Source organism: Chrysochloris asiatica, unplaced genomic scaffold (genome assembly GCF_000296735.1).
Source record: "Chrysochloris asiatica unplaced genomic scaffold, ChrAsi1.0 scaffold00154, whole genome shotgun sequence".
Classification (NCBI taxonomy): domain Eukaryota; kingdom Metazoa; phylum Chordata; class Mammalia; order Afrosoricida; family Chrysochloridae; genus Chrysochloris; species Chrysochloris asiatica.
The window spans coordinates 4,354,964-4,375,400 of record NW_006408672.1 but is presented as its reverse complement, the minus strand read 5'-3'; the positions used below and the strand labels follow the sequence as shown (position 1 = coordinate 4,375,400).

The 20,437-nt window shown below is 42.5% G+C and overlaps 1 protein-coding gene across 1 annotated transcript in view; it reads left to right on the top strand.

Annotated features, from left to right (window-relative positions):
- The window catches only part of MX2 (myxovirus (influenza virus) resistance 2 (mouse)), a 51,195-nt gene continuing 30,758 nt past the window's right edge, over window positions 1–20,437 (top strand). The window contains exons 1-6 of the mRNA XM_006870858.1: window positions 1–39; window positions 2,085–2,277; window positions 3,184–3,321; window positions 6,166–6,320; window positions 9,678–9,816; window positions 14,077–14,275. Of these exons, the coding sequence (XP_006870920.1) occupies window positions 1–39; window positions 2,085–2,277; window positions 3,184–3,321; window positions 6,166–6,320; window positions 9,678–9,816; window positions 14,077–14,275 (863 nt within the window). The remainder of the gene's footprint in view (window positions 40–2,084; window positions 2,278–3,183; window positions 3,322–6,165; window positions 6,321–9,677; window positions 9,817–14,076; window positions 14,276–20,437) is intronic.

Genomic DNA, 20,437 nt, shown 5'->3' with positions numbered 1-20,437 from the left:
ATGGCAACAGAAAAAGACAGAAGACAGTCAAGAACAAAGGTAAGTCAGACGGGGTGTTCAGTGAGGGCTTGTTTTAGTCACCAGCCAGATGAGCACTGGTGAGTGGCTTTAGGGCTGGTCCACCAAAGTGATAAAACCAGCTCAGCTCTGTCTTCAGGACACTTCCAATAAGTACCATGGACACACACAGTCTCTGCAGCAGTGCTGACCTCTGAGACCTGGGGTTGAGGGTTTCTGTTCTATGTTGTCAAGACTCACCATCTGCTTCCAAAAGTTCACAGTCTTGAAAACTCTACTCCACACACATGGGGTCACCATGAGTGGGGATTGACTTTAAAGAAACTGGCTTGGTTTTTGTTTTGTTCTGGGGGAATGTATAAATGTTTAACAATAGGTTCTATGGGCAGTGGGGGTGGGGGTGGGGGTGGGATGAATTAGCCAAAAGAAATCCGATGGATCACAATGATAGGACCAGCCAACTGGGCATGGAATCACCATGAGTTAAGGGTCAATGACAAGAATCTGAATATTCTGACAAGTAAAAAAAACAATGTATTTGTTGTTGTTTTGAATGACAATAAAAATGAAAGGGAAACAATTAAAAAAGAAAGACTCACCAGAGTCACCAAGAAAGACATGTCTTACAGGTGGGCTTTGGTTGGAACAACACTTTCCTCACCTAGAGAAGAGACAGAGTCAGGTAACTTCAATAGTGGGCATCAGTCATTGTGGACAGCAGGTCACTCCCCACAGTGGATGCAGGGTTGGTGTTCTGTACTCACTCCACTCATATCCTCCCTGAAGGACCTTATTTCCTTCTGGCCAGGAACAGATACAGTAGTGAGGTGGTCAGGTACCATACGATGCACATCATAAGCAGAACAAAGAGGTACTCTTTAGGCCTGAAGGAGCGGAGAAGTCTCCCCGACAAGGAAGAAGAAGAAACCAGAAGATAGGAAGGCTCAGTTCCCAGCCTCTATTATCAAGTATGGTTCCAGACTCTAATTAGGGAGCCTGGGTAAGAGTTATAAGGCTATACAACACAACCTCTTTCCAACATACATGTTGGGGCTCCTTCCTGGAAGTTTTCCTTCAACTGCTATAGCTGCCACACCATAGCCAACAGACCTCATAACTGTCCAGGGTGCCCCCATCTGCAGTCCCTGTCCTCCCTCTGGTTGGCAACTGCCACCTGTTGGTGCATCTTCTCCCAGTTCTCTTCCCAGAAGCAATGACCCACCTCCTGAAGTACCACCTCTGGGAAGTATTTCTCCACCCCAGCCAAATACCTCTCTCTCCTGAGGACAGCCCCAATAGGAATAGAACACAAGCCCTCCCTGAGACATATCTTGATCCACTACCCCAGTTCTGATCTGCAACTCATCATCCAAAAATAAAGAAAGAACTCAAGTCAGTTCCTGTCACCCCAATTGTTTGTCGTACCATGGTGGCTTGCATGTTGCTGGGATGTTACATCACTGGTGTTTCAAATACCAGCAAGGCCATCTGTGGTGGACAGTTTTTAGTGAAGCTTCCAGACTAAGAACAGAATAGGAAGAAGAAATGGGGAGACATCATGGTTGATAGAGTGGAAGATCAATAAGATGGATTGATCCTCCACTCTATCAACCAATAAAATGGATTGACACATTGCTCCAATAAGACGGATTGAGACAGTGCTCCAATAAGATGGATTGACACAGTGGCTACAACAATGGGCTCAAACATAGCAACAATTGTGAGGATGGTGCAGGACTGGGTTTTATTCTGTTGTTTATAGGCTTGCTATAAGTTGGAGCAGACTTAACAGTATCTAACAACATAGCAACAACAGTTTCTGTTGAGTCAATTTCTATTCATATTGACCCCATATGTCAGAGTAGAACTGCACTCCACAAGGTCAAGACTGTGAGTTTTTAGAAGCAGATGGCTAGATTCAAACTACCAACCATTTGGTTAGTAGTGAAACGCTTCATCATTTTCATCACCCAACATTCATACATGCACAAGTTCTGCATGTATAGTGACCTCTGGGATAAATCCAACCTGAAACCTGAGCAATAAGGTCTATTCGCCTTCTGCAGGAGACCAAGAGCATCCTCTGCAGCCACTATGAGGAGAAGGTGCGCCCCTGTATCGACCTCATCGATTCCCTGCGGGCCCTGGGCGTGGAGAAGGACCTGGCCCTGCCTGCCATCGCTGTCATTGGGGACCAGAGCTCTGGCAAGAGCTCAGTGCTGGAGGCTCTGTCTGGGGTCGCCCTACCCAGGGGCAGTGGTAAGCAACTCTCAGCTTAATAGCAAGTGACACCAAAGCATCTTTTGGGTACCAACCAGCTTTAGAGATAAGTTGTTAGTTGAGCAGGATCCCAGGAGGGCAGTTCCTCCATATATTAAGTTGCTTAGGTTCAGAAGTGCATGGGATGGTCAGGAGACGAGGGTGTCCTGTGCTGTCTTCAATTTTCTCATTCATTGTTCACATCTCAGCATCCATTAGCCCTGTTTCAGTCACGGTCACTGCAGCAGCCTTGTTGATTCTTTCTAGTGGTCTTTAACAGCGTGGAGGCCCTGGTGAATGTAAAAGCTATGGCTTGAAGGTCCCTAGCCCCAGCACCCCAGACCTTCCCTACCTCCAGGTGCCTCCACATGCTGCATCTTTAGTATATCTTTTGACCCTTTCCTTCAGGATTTCTAGCCCCTCTCCCAGGCTATCACTACCTGCCCACCCGCCCCCATGCTCCAGTCCAGGATTCAGAGAAGTTGTATCCACTAAAGCAGGTCTCACTGTGGCATGTCTCCATTTTCTCCCCTCTTCAGAGCCCCCATCTGGACAATATAGGTCCCATGCAAACACACCTGAGGGACTGGTGTGTGTACCAGAGACACTGAGGAGTTCTGAAAGGCGCCGAGGTCTCAACACCCACATACATCAGAAAGCCTGATGGGGTTTCTCATAACCAGCAGAGAGGTTCATACTCATGACCAGTAGGGATGTTCCCAGTGACCACTCGTCAGAGACTCACAGCAGGCACAAAGGCTTCTTGTCTTGTGTTCACCTGCCACACCACGGCAGTGCAGACACAACCCATGAGAACACTGGGGAAGTCCTAAAGAGGTAGGAGGAAAAGTCATCAATGGCACTTTTTTTAACAGGAAACTTACGCTTATGGGAAATCTCTCTCAGGTATTGTCACTAGGTGTCCACTGGTGTTGAAACTGAAAAGACAGCCTCCTGAGTATGGATGGAAAGGAAAAATCAGTTATAGGAACATGGAACACCAACTGGACCATCCCAATCTGGTGGAGAAAGTTATATGGGACGGTAGGAACCCTATGTGTTGTTCCTGGTTCTATTCTATGACTGGCTTCTTTCCCTGTTCACCCAGCTCTTTCTACCCCTCTTCATTGCTTCCATTACCCCAAAATACACTCACTTCCCATATGGCGAAGTCCCTGAGAGACGTACACAGTCAATCCACTCTGCTGTTAGCCGATAGGTTGGTGGATCAAGTCCATCTAGAAGGATTCAAAAGTCTGGCATCTACTCCTGAAAAGGTGACCATTGAAAGCCCTAGTTCTTCTCTGACACACATGGAGTCACTGGGAGTCAGCTTTGGCTTCAGTTTGTTTGTTTGTTCTCAAACGGCACTGCTCAATCTGTCACATCCACTGTCCCTCTAGTTCAAACCCACATTGAATCACCTTTCACTGAAACCCTCACTTGATGCTCCCACCTGCAGGGAGAAGTCTAGCCCCCATCCACATTCTCTCACCTCCCCAGCTCCAGGCTCCACAATGCTGGATCGATTCCAGATCCACAAAGGAATATGCCCTTTTGCTCCCTTGTAGGCGTTTCCACACGCTGGTCTCTCTGCCTCACACAGTTTCCCTCCTCTTCACCTGTCTGATTCCTACTCATCCTTGGGAGTCTTGGTTTAATGCCTGCTCCTCCAGAAACCTCCCTAGATAAGCTCTAACCCTGACCTGGACCACACTCAGCCACCCTGGTCATCACTTGTCTTCCTGTCTTGCTATTCTAACTGTGGCCTTGTGGCAGCTTCCTCCAAACATGGGCATGGCCCGCCCATAATTTCTTGAAACACAGCTAACACCGAGCTGCTGAGTAGTGTTTACCAAGGTTTACAATTAGTAATAGAAAACCTCAGAATAATAATGATAATAATAATAATAAAGATCAGGTACTCCTGAAGTTCCATGCGATGGCCCCTCCTTAGTGGACCCTGGTGGTCACTTGTTCATCCCTCCTACCAGGCCCCTGCCACACCCCTCCATTTTCACTGCCTTCTCTAGTCTCAGGTGGTAGAAAACAAGAACAAACCATAAATATTGCTATAGAGTTTATTCCAATTCATGGCGACCCCATATGACAAAGTAGATCTGCTCCGTGGAATTTTCTGTGTTGTAATCTTTACAAAGGCAGATCAACGGAACTTTCTTCCAAAGCACTGTCAGCTGGGTTTGAACCACCGATCTTCTGCTGGTTCGGACTCATAGTGATAATGTATAAAGTTTCCAAGGAGCAGCTGGTGGATTTGAACCACCAACCTTGTGGCTAGCAGTCCATGTGCTTATCTTATCGTGCCACGTCAGTTGAGTACAAATCATCTGTGCCCCTGGGTGCCTGATCTCAGCATGAGGAGCACACAATAAACAAATCTTCCTGTAGGAGCAGTACTGGACTGCTAACCAAAAGCTTGGCTGTTGAAATCCACCACCCACGCCTAGGAAATCCTATACAGGATCGCTATGAGTCAGAATCTACTTAATAGTACTTAAAAACAACAACAGCTTTTAAGACTCTCCACAGCTATGAACTCTGAGTTCTACAGAGACAGGCTTTTTGCATTATGAAATAGCAAACTCAATATCAGAGTGCAAGGCCTCTGGATGATTTCCTGGGCTTGTCACTCCTCCAAGAACCCCAGGTCTGTAAGCCTCCAATGAGTTGTCTAACCGGTTCCTTCCAAAGTAGAGACATCTTGCCCTAATTCTAGGCCTCATCTCTCACAAACAGAAATGAATTGAAGCTCTCAGTTGGCCCATTTCCCAGCTTCACATTTTTAAAGATCTGCACCCTGACAAAGGCCCATGACAACCGGCCTATTTCTCTCCTGGTACCACCAGCAAATCCTGCAGCATTTGTGGATGTCTGTCTGACCCTCTAACTGTGAGCTCAGTGAAGACAGGGCAGGCAGCCTGCATACACACCACAACCTCAGCCCCTAACAGAGCACCAACATGCACTTTTTCTCTTCGGAAAGGTTCTGTGTACAAATGAATGAGCAAAACCAGAGCCAAGACACCTGGTGAACAGCAGGTTCATTGCTAGTGACAGTGTGAGTGGTGTGCAACCAGTTTGGAAAGCTGGTTGGCAATCTACAAAAGCTAAAGATGTGCACAATGACGACCCAGCCATCCCATTCTTGGGTATACACAACCAAATATCCAAGCTAGAATACTTATAGCAGCACTATCATGATATCACCAAATGGACAATATCCATCAACAGTGGACCAGTACATACATGTTTAATGTACTGCATAAAACATACTACTTCAGACCTCAGTGGGTACTCCTGGACCACCCAGAAGATCCCTTCCAAAAGAGAGAATTTCTGTCCCCATATATGCATAATTTAGGATTCTCCACACAGAGTACATATGATGTGGCAGGAAACTTCCCCCAGAGGGAGCCCTAAGAGAGGGCAAAGAGGAGCCGGTGATCATCTTTTATGACCTAGTCACACATCATCACTTCTGGAAAACTCCCTATGTTCAGTCTATACTTAAGGGGAGGAGAATTAGGTTCCATTTTTTGGGAGGGAGGAGCGTTAAAGAATGTGTGGGCATATTTTAAATCACTGAAACTTTCATTGGAATATATTGAAAAGTATAAAAGAAAAGAGGGAGAGCAGAGCTCATTCATAATTCCACAGTTAAACTTATTGGTATGATTTCTTATTCTTTTTGAAAGTTTATGTAGCATGCATAGAGACTACTTACACATTAAATAGCCAACTTGGTCACCGTCAAGATGACTGCAGTCTTCTACGAAATGTACCCTGAAAATAGTAATCATTTTTCTTAAGTAACAACTGTTGTTCTCTGACGCATACTCTGGGTTTCTCCCCTCTTGGTCTCTGTAGTCCAGAATATTATCGCTGGGCAGGGTGTGGGCATTAGCCATGAACTCATCAGCCTGGAGATCAACTCCCCGGATGTTCCAGACCTGACCCTCATTGATCTTCCCGGCATCACCAGGGTGGCTGTGGGGAATCAGCCCCTAGACATTGGAATACAGGTGAGAAGTTCTGGAAGTCGGGAACAGAACAAGCTGTAGTTGGGTGGAGGGGACTTGGGGGGTCTCTGCCTGCAGCACCGAGGACTCCTGGGCTCCCTGCCTCCCACTCCCACCCCCGCAACCTCTCCTATGAGTGACTGCAGGAGTTCTGTGTCCAGAGTTTCAGGGCAGGGACTTCATACAGTTTCTGACTTGGGCTTGTAGGTCTGCTAGCAAGTGAAATTGACCTGGTAAGAGTGGCAGCCATGGGGACTGTATGAGGTAGAGCCGACCTCAAAAGGCTCAATTACAGGGATCTGGGTTTTTTGTCCACTAGCGTGTTGTTGTAGTAAAGTGCCATCGAGTCAATTCTGACCCATAGCCACCATAAGGGTTTCCGAGGAGCAACTAGTGAGCTTGTACTGGCAACCTTGCAGTTCAAATGGCTTTGCAGTCTGATGCATTAACCCACAGCGCCACACCAGGACTCCGTCCACTAGCGTAGTGGTTATGAATTGGGCTGCTAACCTCAAGGTCAGTAGTTCGAAACTACCAGCCGTTCCGTGGGAAAAAGATGAGGCTTTCTGCTCCTGTAAAGATTTACAGCCTCAGAAACCCTACACAGGGTCGCTATGGGTCGGAACCGACTCCACAACACACTACCACCACCACCACCATTCACTTTTGGCGTGGCGCTGTAGGATCAGTACTGGACTGTGAACCACAAGGTTGACAGTTCAAACCTACCAGTTGGAATCCCTTTGACAGCACTTAACTACAACAACAATTCATTTATGGAGGAGCCCTAGTAGACCAGTGGTTAATCACTCCACTGCTAACCAAAAGGTCAGCAATTCAAACTCACCAACCACTCAGTGGAAAAAAGATGTGAAAGTCTGCTTCCATGAAAATTACAACTTTGGGGCAGTTCTATTCTGTCCTTTAGGGCCACTGCGAGTCAACAGTCAAAATTTATTTTGACCAAAATTTTCTCAACTAATTGACTTCTTAATTGGCTTTTATTTATTTTTTACTTGACTGCTTTTGACCAAATTATATGTTTGCGTTCCTATTTGCGCCCCTCCCCCAATTTAAGAACTGCCTTCAAGAGGGGGAAAAATATTTCCTCAAGCAAACTGCAGAGCAGTATAGGTAAAGACAGGGATTCATGAGGGAAAGGTAGATGCCAGTGTTACTAAATGTATGAGGTTGGGGAGCGGAGAACAGGATAAGAAAGGGGGAAGGAATCAGGGTAGAGACCACGAGAGACAGGCATTCCAAATACCTCCCCCACTCTCCATTCATTCCCCACCTTCCTTCTGAGGCTCCGTTCCTCTCTCCTGGAACTGATTTTTCTTCAGCTGTGGGCATCCAGCTACCCATCAGCTCCCATACTACCCTGCCCCACCAGAAGGAAACCTGACTGAGTGACTCCAGACCACCTTTTGTTGTTGTTGTTGGTCATGGAGTCATTTCTGACTCATAGCAACCCTGTATAGGGTTTCCTAGGAAAAACTAGTGGATTTGAACCTCCAATCTTGTGGTTCAAACTGACTTTGCTGTCCAGTTCTTTATCCCATAGCACTACGCCAAAACTCTAGAATTACCATTGTTGTTGTTGTTGTTGTTGTTAGAATTCATCGAGTCAATACTGACTCATAGCGACCTTATACACAGCAGAACAAAACACTGCCCGATCCTGGACCAACCTCACTACTGTTGCCACACTTAAGTCCATCAATGCTACCATTTGGCCAATCCATCTCATTGGGAGTCTTCCTCTTTTTCTCTGACCCTCCACTTTACCAAACATGATATCCTTCTCCAGTGACTGGTACCTCCTGACAATATATCTGAAGTATGAGAGACAAAGTTTGGCCATCTTGGCCTCCATGGAGCACTCTGGTTGCACTTCTTCCAAAATGGATCTATTGGTTCTTTTGGCAGCCCATGGCACTTTCAATATTCTGCTCCAACACCATAACTCAAAGGCATCAATTCTTCTACGGTCTTCCTTATTCACTGTCCAGCTTTCACATGCATATGAGGCTACTGAAAATACCATGGCTTGGGTCAAGCACACCTTAGTCTTCAAGTTGACATCTTTGTTCATCAACACTTTAAAAAGGTCTTGTGCAGCAGATTTGCCTAATGCAATACATCATTTGATTTCTTGACTGCTGCTTCTGTGAGTGTTAATAGTTAATCCAAGAATGAAGTCCTTGACAATTTCAATCTTTTCTCCGTTGATAAGAATTACCATTATCCCCTCCAAAATAAAATTAAAAAAAGCACCAAACCCCCTGCCATCTAGTTGTTTCCAACCCATATAACTGTAAATCTTCACCAGGAGCAGCTAGTGGGTTTGAATCGCTGTTCTTTTAGTTAGCAGCCCAGTGGCTTTAACCCAGAGCACTGCCACAACTTCTTACAACCCAGCAATTCCTCTCCTTGGTGTTGTTTTTAAGTGCTGTCGAGTCAGCTCTCTCCTTGGTAGATACCCAAAAGATTTACAAGGAGGAACTCAAACAGATACTTGTCTGTCAATGTTCACAGCAGCATTCTTCATAATAGCCCAAAGGTGAAGACAATCCAGGTGCTCATAAACAAATGAACAGATGAACAAAATATGGTATACCCATTAGAAAAAACAAAACAAAAAAACTGCAACTCATGGCAACCTCGTGGACATTAGAGTAGAACTGTGCTCCACAGGTTCTCCAGTGGTTGAGTTTTTGGAAGTATATTGCAAGACTTTCTTCAGAGACATCTCTGAGTAGACTTGAATCCTAATCTTTCAGTTAGCAACCCACTGCCTAACTATTTACACGATCCTGTGCCTCTGGTATAGCCATACAGTGGAATAACTGTTCAGTCATAAAAATGAATGGGACCAAGAAAAAACAAACAAAAATGAATGGGATTCTGATGCATGGCGTATCACAGACAAACCTTGAAAACATTATGATAAGTGAAATAAGTCAGGCACAAAACAGACAAATGGTGTATGATCTGATCTATATGAATTATCTTCAATAGGCCAATGCCTAGAGACAAAAAACTCCTAGACATATAATAGGGTGATCTTGGGAGGAAGAAGGGGTCACGTCAGGCCACAGGAATTCAGGAGTTGTCAGGAAAGACGAAAGACTAGAGACAGGCTTTGAAAGATGCATAGGAAGTCAGTAGAGAGCAGAGCAGGGTATGTGGTGAGGATGTAAGTTCCAGAGGAAGAGGACGGACGAAGCCAAAGCACACAGGTGTGAAACATGTAGGCGCCACACGGGGACAGTGTTGGTTTTTAATCAACACACATGTCTAGTTGTATTCCCGGATGACCATAATGTGATCTTCCTTTGTGTGATTCTCTTACATCAGATCAAGTCGCTCATCAAAAAGTACATCGAAAGACAGCAGACGATCAACTTGGTGGTGGTACCCTGTAATGTGGACATCGCGACTACAGAGGCACTCAGCATGGCTAGGGAAGTAGACCCTGATGGAGACAGAACCATAGGTAAGGAGAAAGGACAAGACTTCCAGAAGAAGGAAAGGAGGGAGACACTCCTCACATATTTAAAAGGTCCTAGAGCACAGCATGGTTGTGATGTCCCTTCCTGTGCTTAATCTAAGCGCTTGTTCTGTGGCTAAGCAGCTGTGGGCTTGGGCACACACAGGCACCTCACCTGGGTCATCTTCATTCATTGTCAGGGTCCAGTGAGTTGTCACAGTCTGGAGGGTCTTCACTCTCCTCCCTTTTATCCCTTGTGTCGGTTTCCTAAAGCTACTGTAGCAAAGTACCTTGAGTAGGGTGACTTATAAAACCAGAAATTTATTATCTAATCATTCTGAAGGCTGTAAGTCCAAATTCAAGGTGTTGATCTTGTTTATTCCTTCAGAAGACTCTGAAGGAGAATCTGTTTCCATGCTTCTTTCCTGGTTGCTGGTGGCTACTGGAAGTCCTTGGTATTCTTGATTAACAGATGCATCACTCCAGTCTCTGCCTCCATCTTCACACACCGTTTTCCCTCTTTGTCTCTTTTTGTGTCTCCTCTCCTCTTTTATAAGAACACCAATCTTATTGAATTAGGACTCATCCATATTGAGTTATGACCTCATGTTAACATATAACATGTTCATGCACAAATATCCCAGATTCCTTTTCTCAGACCATGAAGTTCTAGGTGACCTGACCCCTGCTCTCTTCTGTGACCATGGGTCCCATCACTGTCTCCATTGCCCACTGGTGTCCAGCATGACTCAGAGATGCTAGCTCACTCCCAGCTAAGGGTGTAGAATGCTCTTCCCATCCTCAATGGGTTGCCCCCACCCTCTTATTTAGGTCTCTGTTGTGACACTCCCCTACTTGTGTAATCTAGTATTGCCTTCTCAGGGAGGCCCTCTTTGTCCACCAACTTTTAGTTGTACCATCCATCATTGTCCACCAGCACGGGCTAGCAAATCACCTCATTTTATATCTCTGCATAGGACTTATCAATATCAGATATTTGTATTTGTTTCTTGTGTATTACTAGGTGAATTTACCTGGCTTCTTCCTGCTGGAGAAGACAGGACAGAGACTTTGTGGGTTTGTTTGTTTGAGAACAGAGACTTTGTGGGTTTGTTCACCGCCACCTTTCCAGCACCCGGAGTGGTATGCTTAACAAGGATTTGTTATATACATGAACAACTTAATTTAAAAAGAGGGAGAAAAATAAATGAAGCATCTAAATACTACTGACAGTGCCCTTCTCTGTGGCCCAATACAAGCTGAGCAGTAAAAGGAGGTTTATGAGCTGGACTGAACACAGACGCATATGCATTTCCCAGTTTGAATCTGCTATTTTAAATGAAGCAACTCTGAAATTGAGAGGATGAGTGTGAATATGAGTAGGATGTATGACGTAAGAGTATGAGAAGCCTCTATGCCCAGTTAGGGTGAGTCCTAATTACAATATTTATTATATCACTAGCTTTTCTCCAAATTGAGTACAAAGATTGTGGTCTTCAGGATTGACCACTGGTTCCAGGGGACAGGGCTTTCTTGGCTGCCTTTCTTCACTCCCAGTGAAAGATTCTCTCCCTTCCCAATGGGAGGTCCAGGTGGATTCACATGCATCTTGGCTCTGGTGATAACATGTTGAGATATACACTTAACAAAAGTTGTTAAGTTACAACTTTTATTAATAGGAAGATTAAAAACAGAGAGAAAATTGTTTACTGAGGTGCCAGGAAATTTTCAGGGAATGGACTTGTCCAAGCTTTGCCACAGATAAAATAACAGGACAAATTAGTGGAAGATGACCTTCAGGTTTCCAACATAAGCAAGCAAACAAACAAAAAATGCAGCAGCAATTTCACTCTCAAAGAACATAAGCAAAACTATCAGAAAAATCTCAGAATTCAAAGTTTTTCATCCAATGCTAGAGGAAAGGTAGAGGAAGGAGAGGAAGGTAGAGAGGAGACCATCAAAGCAAGCACTTACAGAGGGAGACAGAGTGAGATTGGAGCCATTAGAAAGGACATGATTTAGGTGCCTTCTGCTGCTATAATAGAAATACCAGAAGTGTGCAGCCTTAAAGAAAACAAGTTTATTTTCTCAAAGTTCAGAAGGCTAAAAGTCTGACTTCAAGGTGTGGCTGTACAGCAGAGGTTGTTGTTGTTAAGTGTCATTGAGTCTGTTCCCACTCGTTCCAACCTTTGCATTCCAATCACCAGTAACTATCAATATATTTTGATTGCATGGTTGATTAGTTTCAGACTGAAGAAGTTGGTAGAATTCTTCAACTTCACCCTCACTGGCTTTAGTGGTTGGTGTGTAAATTTGAGTAATAGTTATATTAACTGGTCTTCCTTGTAGGTGTGTGGATATTATCCTATTACAAACAAAGTTGTACTTCAAGATAGATCTTGATATGTACCTTTTGATGATTAATGCAACATCATTCCTCCTCAATTTGTCATTCTCGGCACAGTAAACTAGGTGACTGTCAGATTCAAAACAGACAATGCCAGTCCATTTCAGCTCACTGATAACTAGGATATCGATGTTTATGCGTTCCATTTAATTTTTCACAATTTCCAATTTTCCTAGATTTGTATTTTGGACAGTCCATGTTCTTTTGATTGTTAATGGATATTTACAACTATTTCTATCAATTTTAGTTGTGCCCCATTAGCAGTTGAAGGTCCTGAAAGCTTTATTCCATTTGCGTCACCACCGTCAGCTCTACTTTGAGGAGGCAGCTCTTCCCCAGTCAGATTTTGAGTGCCTTCCAACCTGTGGGACTCATTTTCTGGCACTATTGTTGTTGTTGTTAGGTGCCATCGAGTCAGTGCCGACTCATAGTGACCTTATGTACAGCAGAACGAAACACTGCCCGATCCTGGGCCAACCTCACTACCATATTGCCATGGTTGAGTCCATCGATGATGCCACTTGGCCAATCCATCTCGTTGGGGGTCTTCCTCTTTTTCACTGATCCTCCACCCTACCAAACATAATGTTCTTCTCCAGCGATTGGTCTCTCCTGACAATATCTGGTAATACTCTGGTGCTCTTCATTATGTTTCAATATTCAATATTCCATTGAATAATGATGTTCCATTGTTATTCATAAGATTTTCTGTGACTAAATATTTGGAAGTATCACATCTTTCCTTTTTCCGAGTATGTATTTGTCTGGAAGCTCAGCTGAAGCCTGTCCACATGTTCTATAATGTCCTATAATCTGAGCTATCCAAAACTAGCCAACATTGAAAACCAAATTCTTGAAACCTGAGTTATGAATTGAATTTAAAATTCTACTTAATTTTAATTGCTGTAAATGTAAACAATCACATTTACCTAGAGGCTGCCATATTGGATTGTACAATTCTAACATTTGGGTTTTAGCTTTCTATCAGGAAGGAAAATGCTTTTTTATCCCCCACCCCCAACCCCAGAGTTCTCCTAGAGTCTCTTGCTCCATAGACATGTTAATATTGAGGCAGGCTTTAATCCTCTATATCTTCCATTCTTTCACAGATAATGGGCACCTTAGCCTAATGCTTAAATAAAATAATGTGCTTTTAAACGTTGAAAATTTAATTATCCTTTCTTTTTTTATAATGGCTTTATTGAGAATATAATTCACATACCATAAAATTCATCCATATCAAGTGTACAGTTCAAAGGAATATACCATATTAATAGAGTTGTACAACCACCATCACAAGCAATTTTAGAATACGTCTATCATCCCCAATGACTTGACAGCACTTAACAACAACAACAATCATCTCCAACAAGAAATCTTGTACCATCAGCAGCCATTTGGCATTACCCATGACTCACCCACTCCCCTCCCTACTACCTTAGTCCTAGGCAACTGCAAATTTACTTCTTGTCTCCATGATTTTGCTTATTCTGTACCTATTATATAAATGAAATCATACAATATGAAGTGGTGTTCTGGAGAAGGTGGTAGATGGACCCCATCTGTTCTGAGAATGGTAGTCTAGTCCTGGCACACAACGAACACCCAAGAAACATTTGCTAAATAAATTAGACAGGGCAATGTGTGAACAATGAGTGAGGGATGGGTGTGTGAGTGAAAAAAGTCGAAAACGAGAGGGGTGATGATGGAATAAATGGAAAGCTACTAAGGAACTGAGGCTTCAGGAGGTCTTGGTGGTCTTGGCCATAAAAGAAGTTCATAGCCTAGCAAGTTCCAAATGTCTTTAGAGGAAAGGGACGATCTGACTTGTGCACTGCTTTTTTCTACCCTTCTCACAGGCATCCTAACCAAACCAGATCTAGTGGACAAGGGTGCTGAGCAAAACATCCTGAATGTGGTGTACAATCTCACCTACCACCTCAAGAAAGGCTACTTGATTGTGAGGTGCCGGGGCCAAAAAGAGATCACTGACAAACTGAGCTTGGCAGAGGCGACCAAGAGAGAAATTAGCTTCTTTCAAGCACATCCGAATTTCAGGTGAGACTTTTTAGGAGGGACCTAGAACTGTATTCCACAGAAGCTGTCCTACTAGAATTGACCAAGATTATAACCAAATTGTCTCGCTCTAAAAACCTCAATGAGATGGACTGGCCAAGTGGCAGCATCGATGGACTCAAGCGTGGCAACAGTAGTGAGGTTGGCCCAGGATCGGGCAGTGTTTCATTCTGCTGTGCATAAGGTCACTATGGGTCGGTACCGACTTGATGGCACCTAACAACAACAATGTATAGATATAAGGAGCTCTGATCGTGTAGTGGTTATAAATCTTGCTGTGAAACGCAAGGTCAGCAGTTCGAAACTACCAGCTGTTCCGCTGGAGAAAGATGAGGCTTTCTGCTCCCATAAAGATTTACAGCCTTGGAAACCCTGTAGAGGGTCACTGTGAGTCAGAACTGACTCCACAGCACACAGCCACCATATAGAGATAGAGGTAGAGATAGAGAGATCTATAGATATAGATAGATAGATGATGTAGCATCGCCTGTTCTTGTCTTTAATTTTTCATTAAATTACTGGTTTCTTCAAAGACAGTTAAACATATTGTTGTTTCTTGGGCTCTAATCATGAAGATCAAAAATTTTATGACATCATTCCACTTCGGTTTCCTTAAATGGTTGCACTTGCTTTCTCATTTGATGTCACAAATTTTGAAGAGCTATAAAACGCAAGTGAGCTTCTTCTCATTTTACAGATAAGGGCAATAAAATCAAGCAAATAGTGAGTAGAAGCAGGACTAGAAACAGATCTTTCAACTGCCAGAAATCTGTGTCTCCTATCACAGATGTTGTTATTGTTGTTAGGTGCCATCTCATAGCAACTCTATATACAGCAGAATAAAACACTTCTCAGTACTGGGCCATCCTCACAATCCTACCCATAATCCCATTGTTGCAGTCACTGTGTCAATCCATCTCAATGGGGGCCTTTCTCTTTTTTATTAACTCTCTACTTTACAAAGCATGATGTCCTTCTCCAGGTACGGTTTCCTCCTGATAACATTTCCAAAGTACGTAAGACAAGGTCTTGCCATTCATACTTCTAATGAGCACTCCTGTTGCACTTCTTCCAACATAAATTTGTTCATTCTTTGGGCAATCCATGGAATAGTTGGCAATATTCTTTGCCAACACCATAATTCATAATTAAAGACATTAACTCTTCTTCAGTCTTTCTTATTCATGGTTTAGCTTACGCATGTATATGAGACAACTGAAAATACCGTGGGATGGATCAGGTGCTCCTTAGTCTTCAAAGTGACATCTTAGCTTTTTAACACTTTATTTTATTTTTTGTTTCAATTTTATTTGCTTTGCATTTTTACATTTGTTGGGTTTTATTTTGCAACGACTCACTTTATTATACAAGGCAGGCTTCAAAAACATTTCTGAATATCGTAATTCACCATCATGTTGTTGTTGTTAAGTGCCGTCGAGTCGGTTTCGACCCATGGTGACCCTGTACAGAGTTCTCGAGGATTGACTGGTGAATTTCAACCACCAACCTTGCAGTTCAAACCAGCCTTGTGGTCGAGTGCTTATCCTATAACATCACACCATCATTGCAGGCATGTTATTAAAGAAAATAAAATTATTAACATGAACTAAGAGGCCAGCCTGCCTTTATTAAACATGTCAAAATAGCACAGAAGATGTTGCCATAGTAACCTGACCTTCATGTTTCAAAGGAAAATAATGTTTAAGCTCTTTTTTTAGTGAGAAAATAAATATACATTGCTTCCCTTCCAGTATATGGGGGGGGGGGGGGAAAGGGGGAAGAGAAGAAGGCAATTTCCTTTTACCTTTTTCTTTTTATGCTTTCTTTTCATTTTAACTGCCATCCCTGTCACCCAAGTTAACACATGTCTACACTTTACCCAGTGACTAATTTTCCCTTCCCTCACATCCCTGAAAAACTTCACAGAAAGTCTATTATAAACTGAAATCTTTTCTTGATTTTTTTACAGTAGGAGCCTTGTGCAATATCTTTCCCTTTGTAATTGACTAATTTCACTCAGCATAATATCCTTCAGGTTCTTACATGTTATATGGCATTTTTCAGAGTCATCATAATATTGTTGTTGTTGTTGTTAACTGCCATCCAGTCAGTTCCAACTCATAGCAACCCTGTATAGGGTTTCTAAGGAGCTGCTGGTGAGTTTGAACCACCGACCTTGCAGTTCAAATCGACATTATGGTCAAGTGCTTATCCTACAATGCTACAGCAGGACTACTAAATCATAATATTAGATGTTACATAATATTCTATTGTGTGTATGTACCAAAGTTTGTTCAACCATTTCTCTGCTGATGGGTATCTAGGTTGTCTCTAATGTTTTGCTCTTGTGAATAATGCTCCAATGAACATGGCATGCATATATCTATTTGTGTTGCAGCTCTTATTTCTCCAGGATAAGTACCAAGTAGAGAGATTACTGAGTCATACGATATTTCTATTTCCAGCCTTCTGAGAAAGTGTCATACCATCTTCCACAGCTGTTGCACCATTTTACAAACCCAACAGCCGTGTAAGAGGGTACCATATTCCCCACACTCTCTCCAGCATTTGTTGTTTTCTGTTTTTTTTTACCTTTGTTGTAAATGTTGGGCTGAGATGTTATTGTTTTGATTTGCATAAGGAGCTCTGGTAGCGTGGTGGTTAAGAATCAGGCTGCAAACCGCAAGGTCAGCAGTTCGAAACTACTAGCTGTTCCACGGGAAAAGATGGGGCTTTCTGCTCCCGTAAAGATTTACAGCCTCAGAAACCCTGTCAGGGTCGCTATGAGTCAGAACCGACTCCACGGTACATAACCACCAATGGCGCTGTGGGTCAATGCGCCAGACTGCAAAGCCATTTGAATCGCAAGATTGGCAGTTCAAACTCACCAGCAGCTCCTCGGATACCCTATACAGGGTCGCTATGGGTCGGAACTGACTCGATGGCACTTAACAAAACAATGGCTAGTGTGGCACTGTGGGCTAATGCGTCAGAATGCAAAGTCATTTGAACTGCAAGGTCGGTGGTTCAAGCTCACCAGCTGCTCCTTGGAAACCATATATAGGGTCGCTATGGGTCGGAATCGACTCGATGGCACTTAACAACAACAACAATGGCTAGTGATTGTAAACATTTCTTCATATGTTTGTTGCTCCCTTGAATGTCTTTAATGAAGTGTCTGTTCATTTCCTCCACCCGTTTTTAATTGGATTTTGTCTTCTTACTGAGGTGTTGAATTGTTCTATAAATTCTAGACAATAATCCCTTGATTTATGTATCATTGCCAAAATATTTCACCAGCCTGAGGGTTCTGTCTTTACTCTTTTGGTAAAATCTTTTGATGTGCATAAGTGTCTAATTTTTAGGAGGTTCCAATCATCTATTTTGTCTTCTGCTGCTTTTGTGTTTTCAGTTATGTTTGATGGTGTGTTTATGCCATGTAACAAGAGTCCCTAAATTTGTCCCTATTTTTTTCATTGATGACCTTTATAATCCTAGATTTTACATTTAGGTCTTTAATTCACATTCAGTTCATTTTCTTATATGGTGAGATATTGAGTCTTGTTTCATTCTTCTGCAAATGGATTTCCAGATTTGACAGTACCGTTTGTTGAACAGATTATCTCTTCCCCCTTTTAATGTGCTTTGATCCTTTGTAAGATCAACTAAGCATTGTTGTTGTTGTTAGATGCCATCGAGTTGGTACTGACTCATAGTGACCCTATGCACAACAGAACAAAACACTGCATGGATCTGTACCAACCTCACAATTGTTGCTACATTTGAGCCCATCACTGCTGCCACTGTGCCAATCCATCTCATTGGGGGTCTTCCTCTTTTTCTCCAACCCTCCCTTTTACCAAACATGATATTCTTCTCCAGGGAGCATTCTGGATGTATTTCTTCCAACACAGATTTTTTTTTTTTTGGGGGGGGGGGGGGGGGGGGGCAACACCATAACTCAAGTGCATCAATTCTTGTATGGTCTTCCTTATTCACTGTCCAACTTTCACATGCATATGAGGTTATTGAAAATACCATGGCTTGGTTCAGGTGCACCTTGGTCCTCAAACTGATATCTTTGCTCTTCAACACTTTAAAGAGGTCTTGTGCAGCAGATTTGCCTAATGCATTTCTTGACTGCAGCTTCCATAAGTGTTGAAGGTTGATCCAAGCAAAATGAAGTCTTGGACAACTTCAGTCTTTTCTCCATTTATATGGATGTGATTTATTTGTTCAGTGGTGAGGTTTTTTTGGATTTTGATTTTTTTTACATTGAGTTACAACCCATACCAAAGGCTGTAGTCTTTGATTTTCATCAGTAAGTATTTTAAGTCCTCTTCACTATCAGCAAGAAAGGTTGTATCATCTGCAAACCACAAGTTGTTAATGAGTCTTCCTCCAAAGTCACATTTTTGTTCATATAATCCATCGTTTCAGATTATTTGCTCAGCATACAGATTGAATCAGTATGGTAAAAGAAGGCAACCCTGGTCCACACCTTTCCTAATTTTAAACCATTTGGTGTTTCCTTGTTCTGTTGGAACAACTGCTTCTTAGTCAATGTACAAGTTCCTCACAAGCACAGTTAAGTGTTATGGAACACTCATTCTCTGAAACATTGTCCATAGTTTGTCATGATCCACATCATCGAAAGCCTTTGCATAATCAATAAAACATAGGAAAACATCTTTCTGGTATTCTCTGCTTTCAGCCAAGATTCATCTGGCATCAGCAATGATATCCCTCGTTCCATGTCCTCTTTTGAATCCAGCTTGAACTTCTGGAAGCTTTCTGTCAATGTATGGTTGCAGCCATTTTTTAATATAATAATTTGGGTGGTTTTTGCAATATGATCATTCGAAAATGGCTGCAACTGAGCATAGATTAACGGATTTACTTCTGAGTTCTCAATTCTGGTCCATTGATCTGTGTATTTTTCATTGTATCTGTACCAGTCGGTTTTGATTACTGTGACTGTCATTTTGAAATGAAGAAGTGAGAGAGACCTCTTATTCTGTTTTTCCTTTTTAGTAATTCTTTGCTTAGCCAGGATCTATTTCCTTTCCATGTGAAGTTGGTGATACGTTTTTCCATCTCTTTAAAGAATGTCATTGGAATATGAATTGGGATGGCATTATAACCATAGATTGCATTGGGTAATGTTGACATTTTCACAATGTTAAGTCTTAACTATCCACGAGCATGATTTATTCTTCCATTTTTGCAAGTTTCTTTTAGTTTCTTGTAACAGTGTTTTATAGTTTTCTTTGTATAGGTCTTTTGTTTCTCTGCTTAGATTTATTCCTTAATTTTTGATCTTTTGGATGATTATTGCAAATGGCATTGTTTTCCTGATTTCTTTTTCACAGCTGTCTTTATTATTATAAAGGAATCCAGCTGATTTTTGTATGTTCATCTTGTACCTGCCACTTTGCTGAATCTTTCAAATAATTTTCTTGCTTAGTTTTGGGGATTTTCTAAGTATACGCTCATGTCATATAGAAATTGAGAGAATTTTACTTATTCTTTGCCAATTTGGATGCCTTTAATTTTCTTTACTTGTCTTATAGATCTGGCTAAGATTTGCAACACAGTATTGAATAGGAGTGGTGAGAAATGTCATCCTTGTCTAGTTCTTCTTCTCAAAGGGGTATGGCTTCAGTTTTTCTCCATTGACAGTGATGTTGGCTGTTGATTTTATATTTGTTGTTGTTAGGTGCCATCAAGTCAATACCGACCCACAGTGACCTTATATACAGCAGAACAAAACACTGCCCGATCCTGGGCCAACCTCAGTACTATTGCCATGCTTAAGTCCATCGATGTTGCCACTTGGTCAATCCATCTCGTTGGGGGTTTTCCTTTTTATCTCTGAACCTCCACCTTACCAAACATGATATCTTTCTCCAGTGACTGGTCCCTCGTCACAACATGTCCAAAGTATGAGAGACGAAGTTTGGCCATCTTGGCCTCCAAGGAGCACTCTTGCTGCACTTATTCCAAAACAGATCTATTGGTTCTTTTGGCAGCCCATGGCACTTTCAGTATTCTCCTCCAACATCATAACTCAAAGGCATCAATTCTTCTACAGTCTTCCTTATTCACTGTCCAGCTTTCACATGCATATGAGGTTATTGAAAA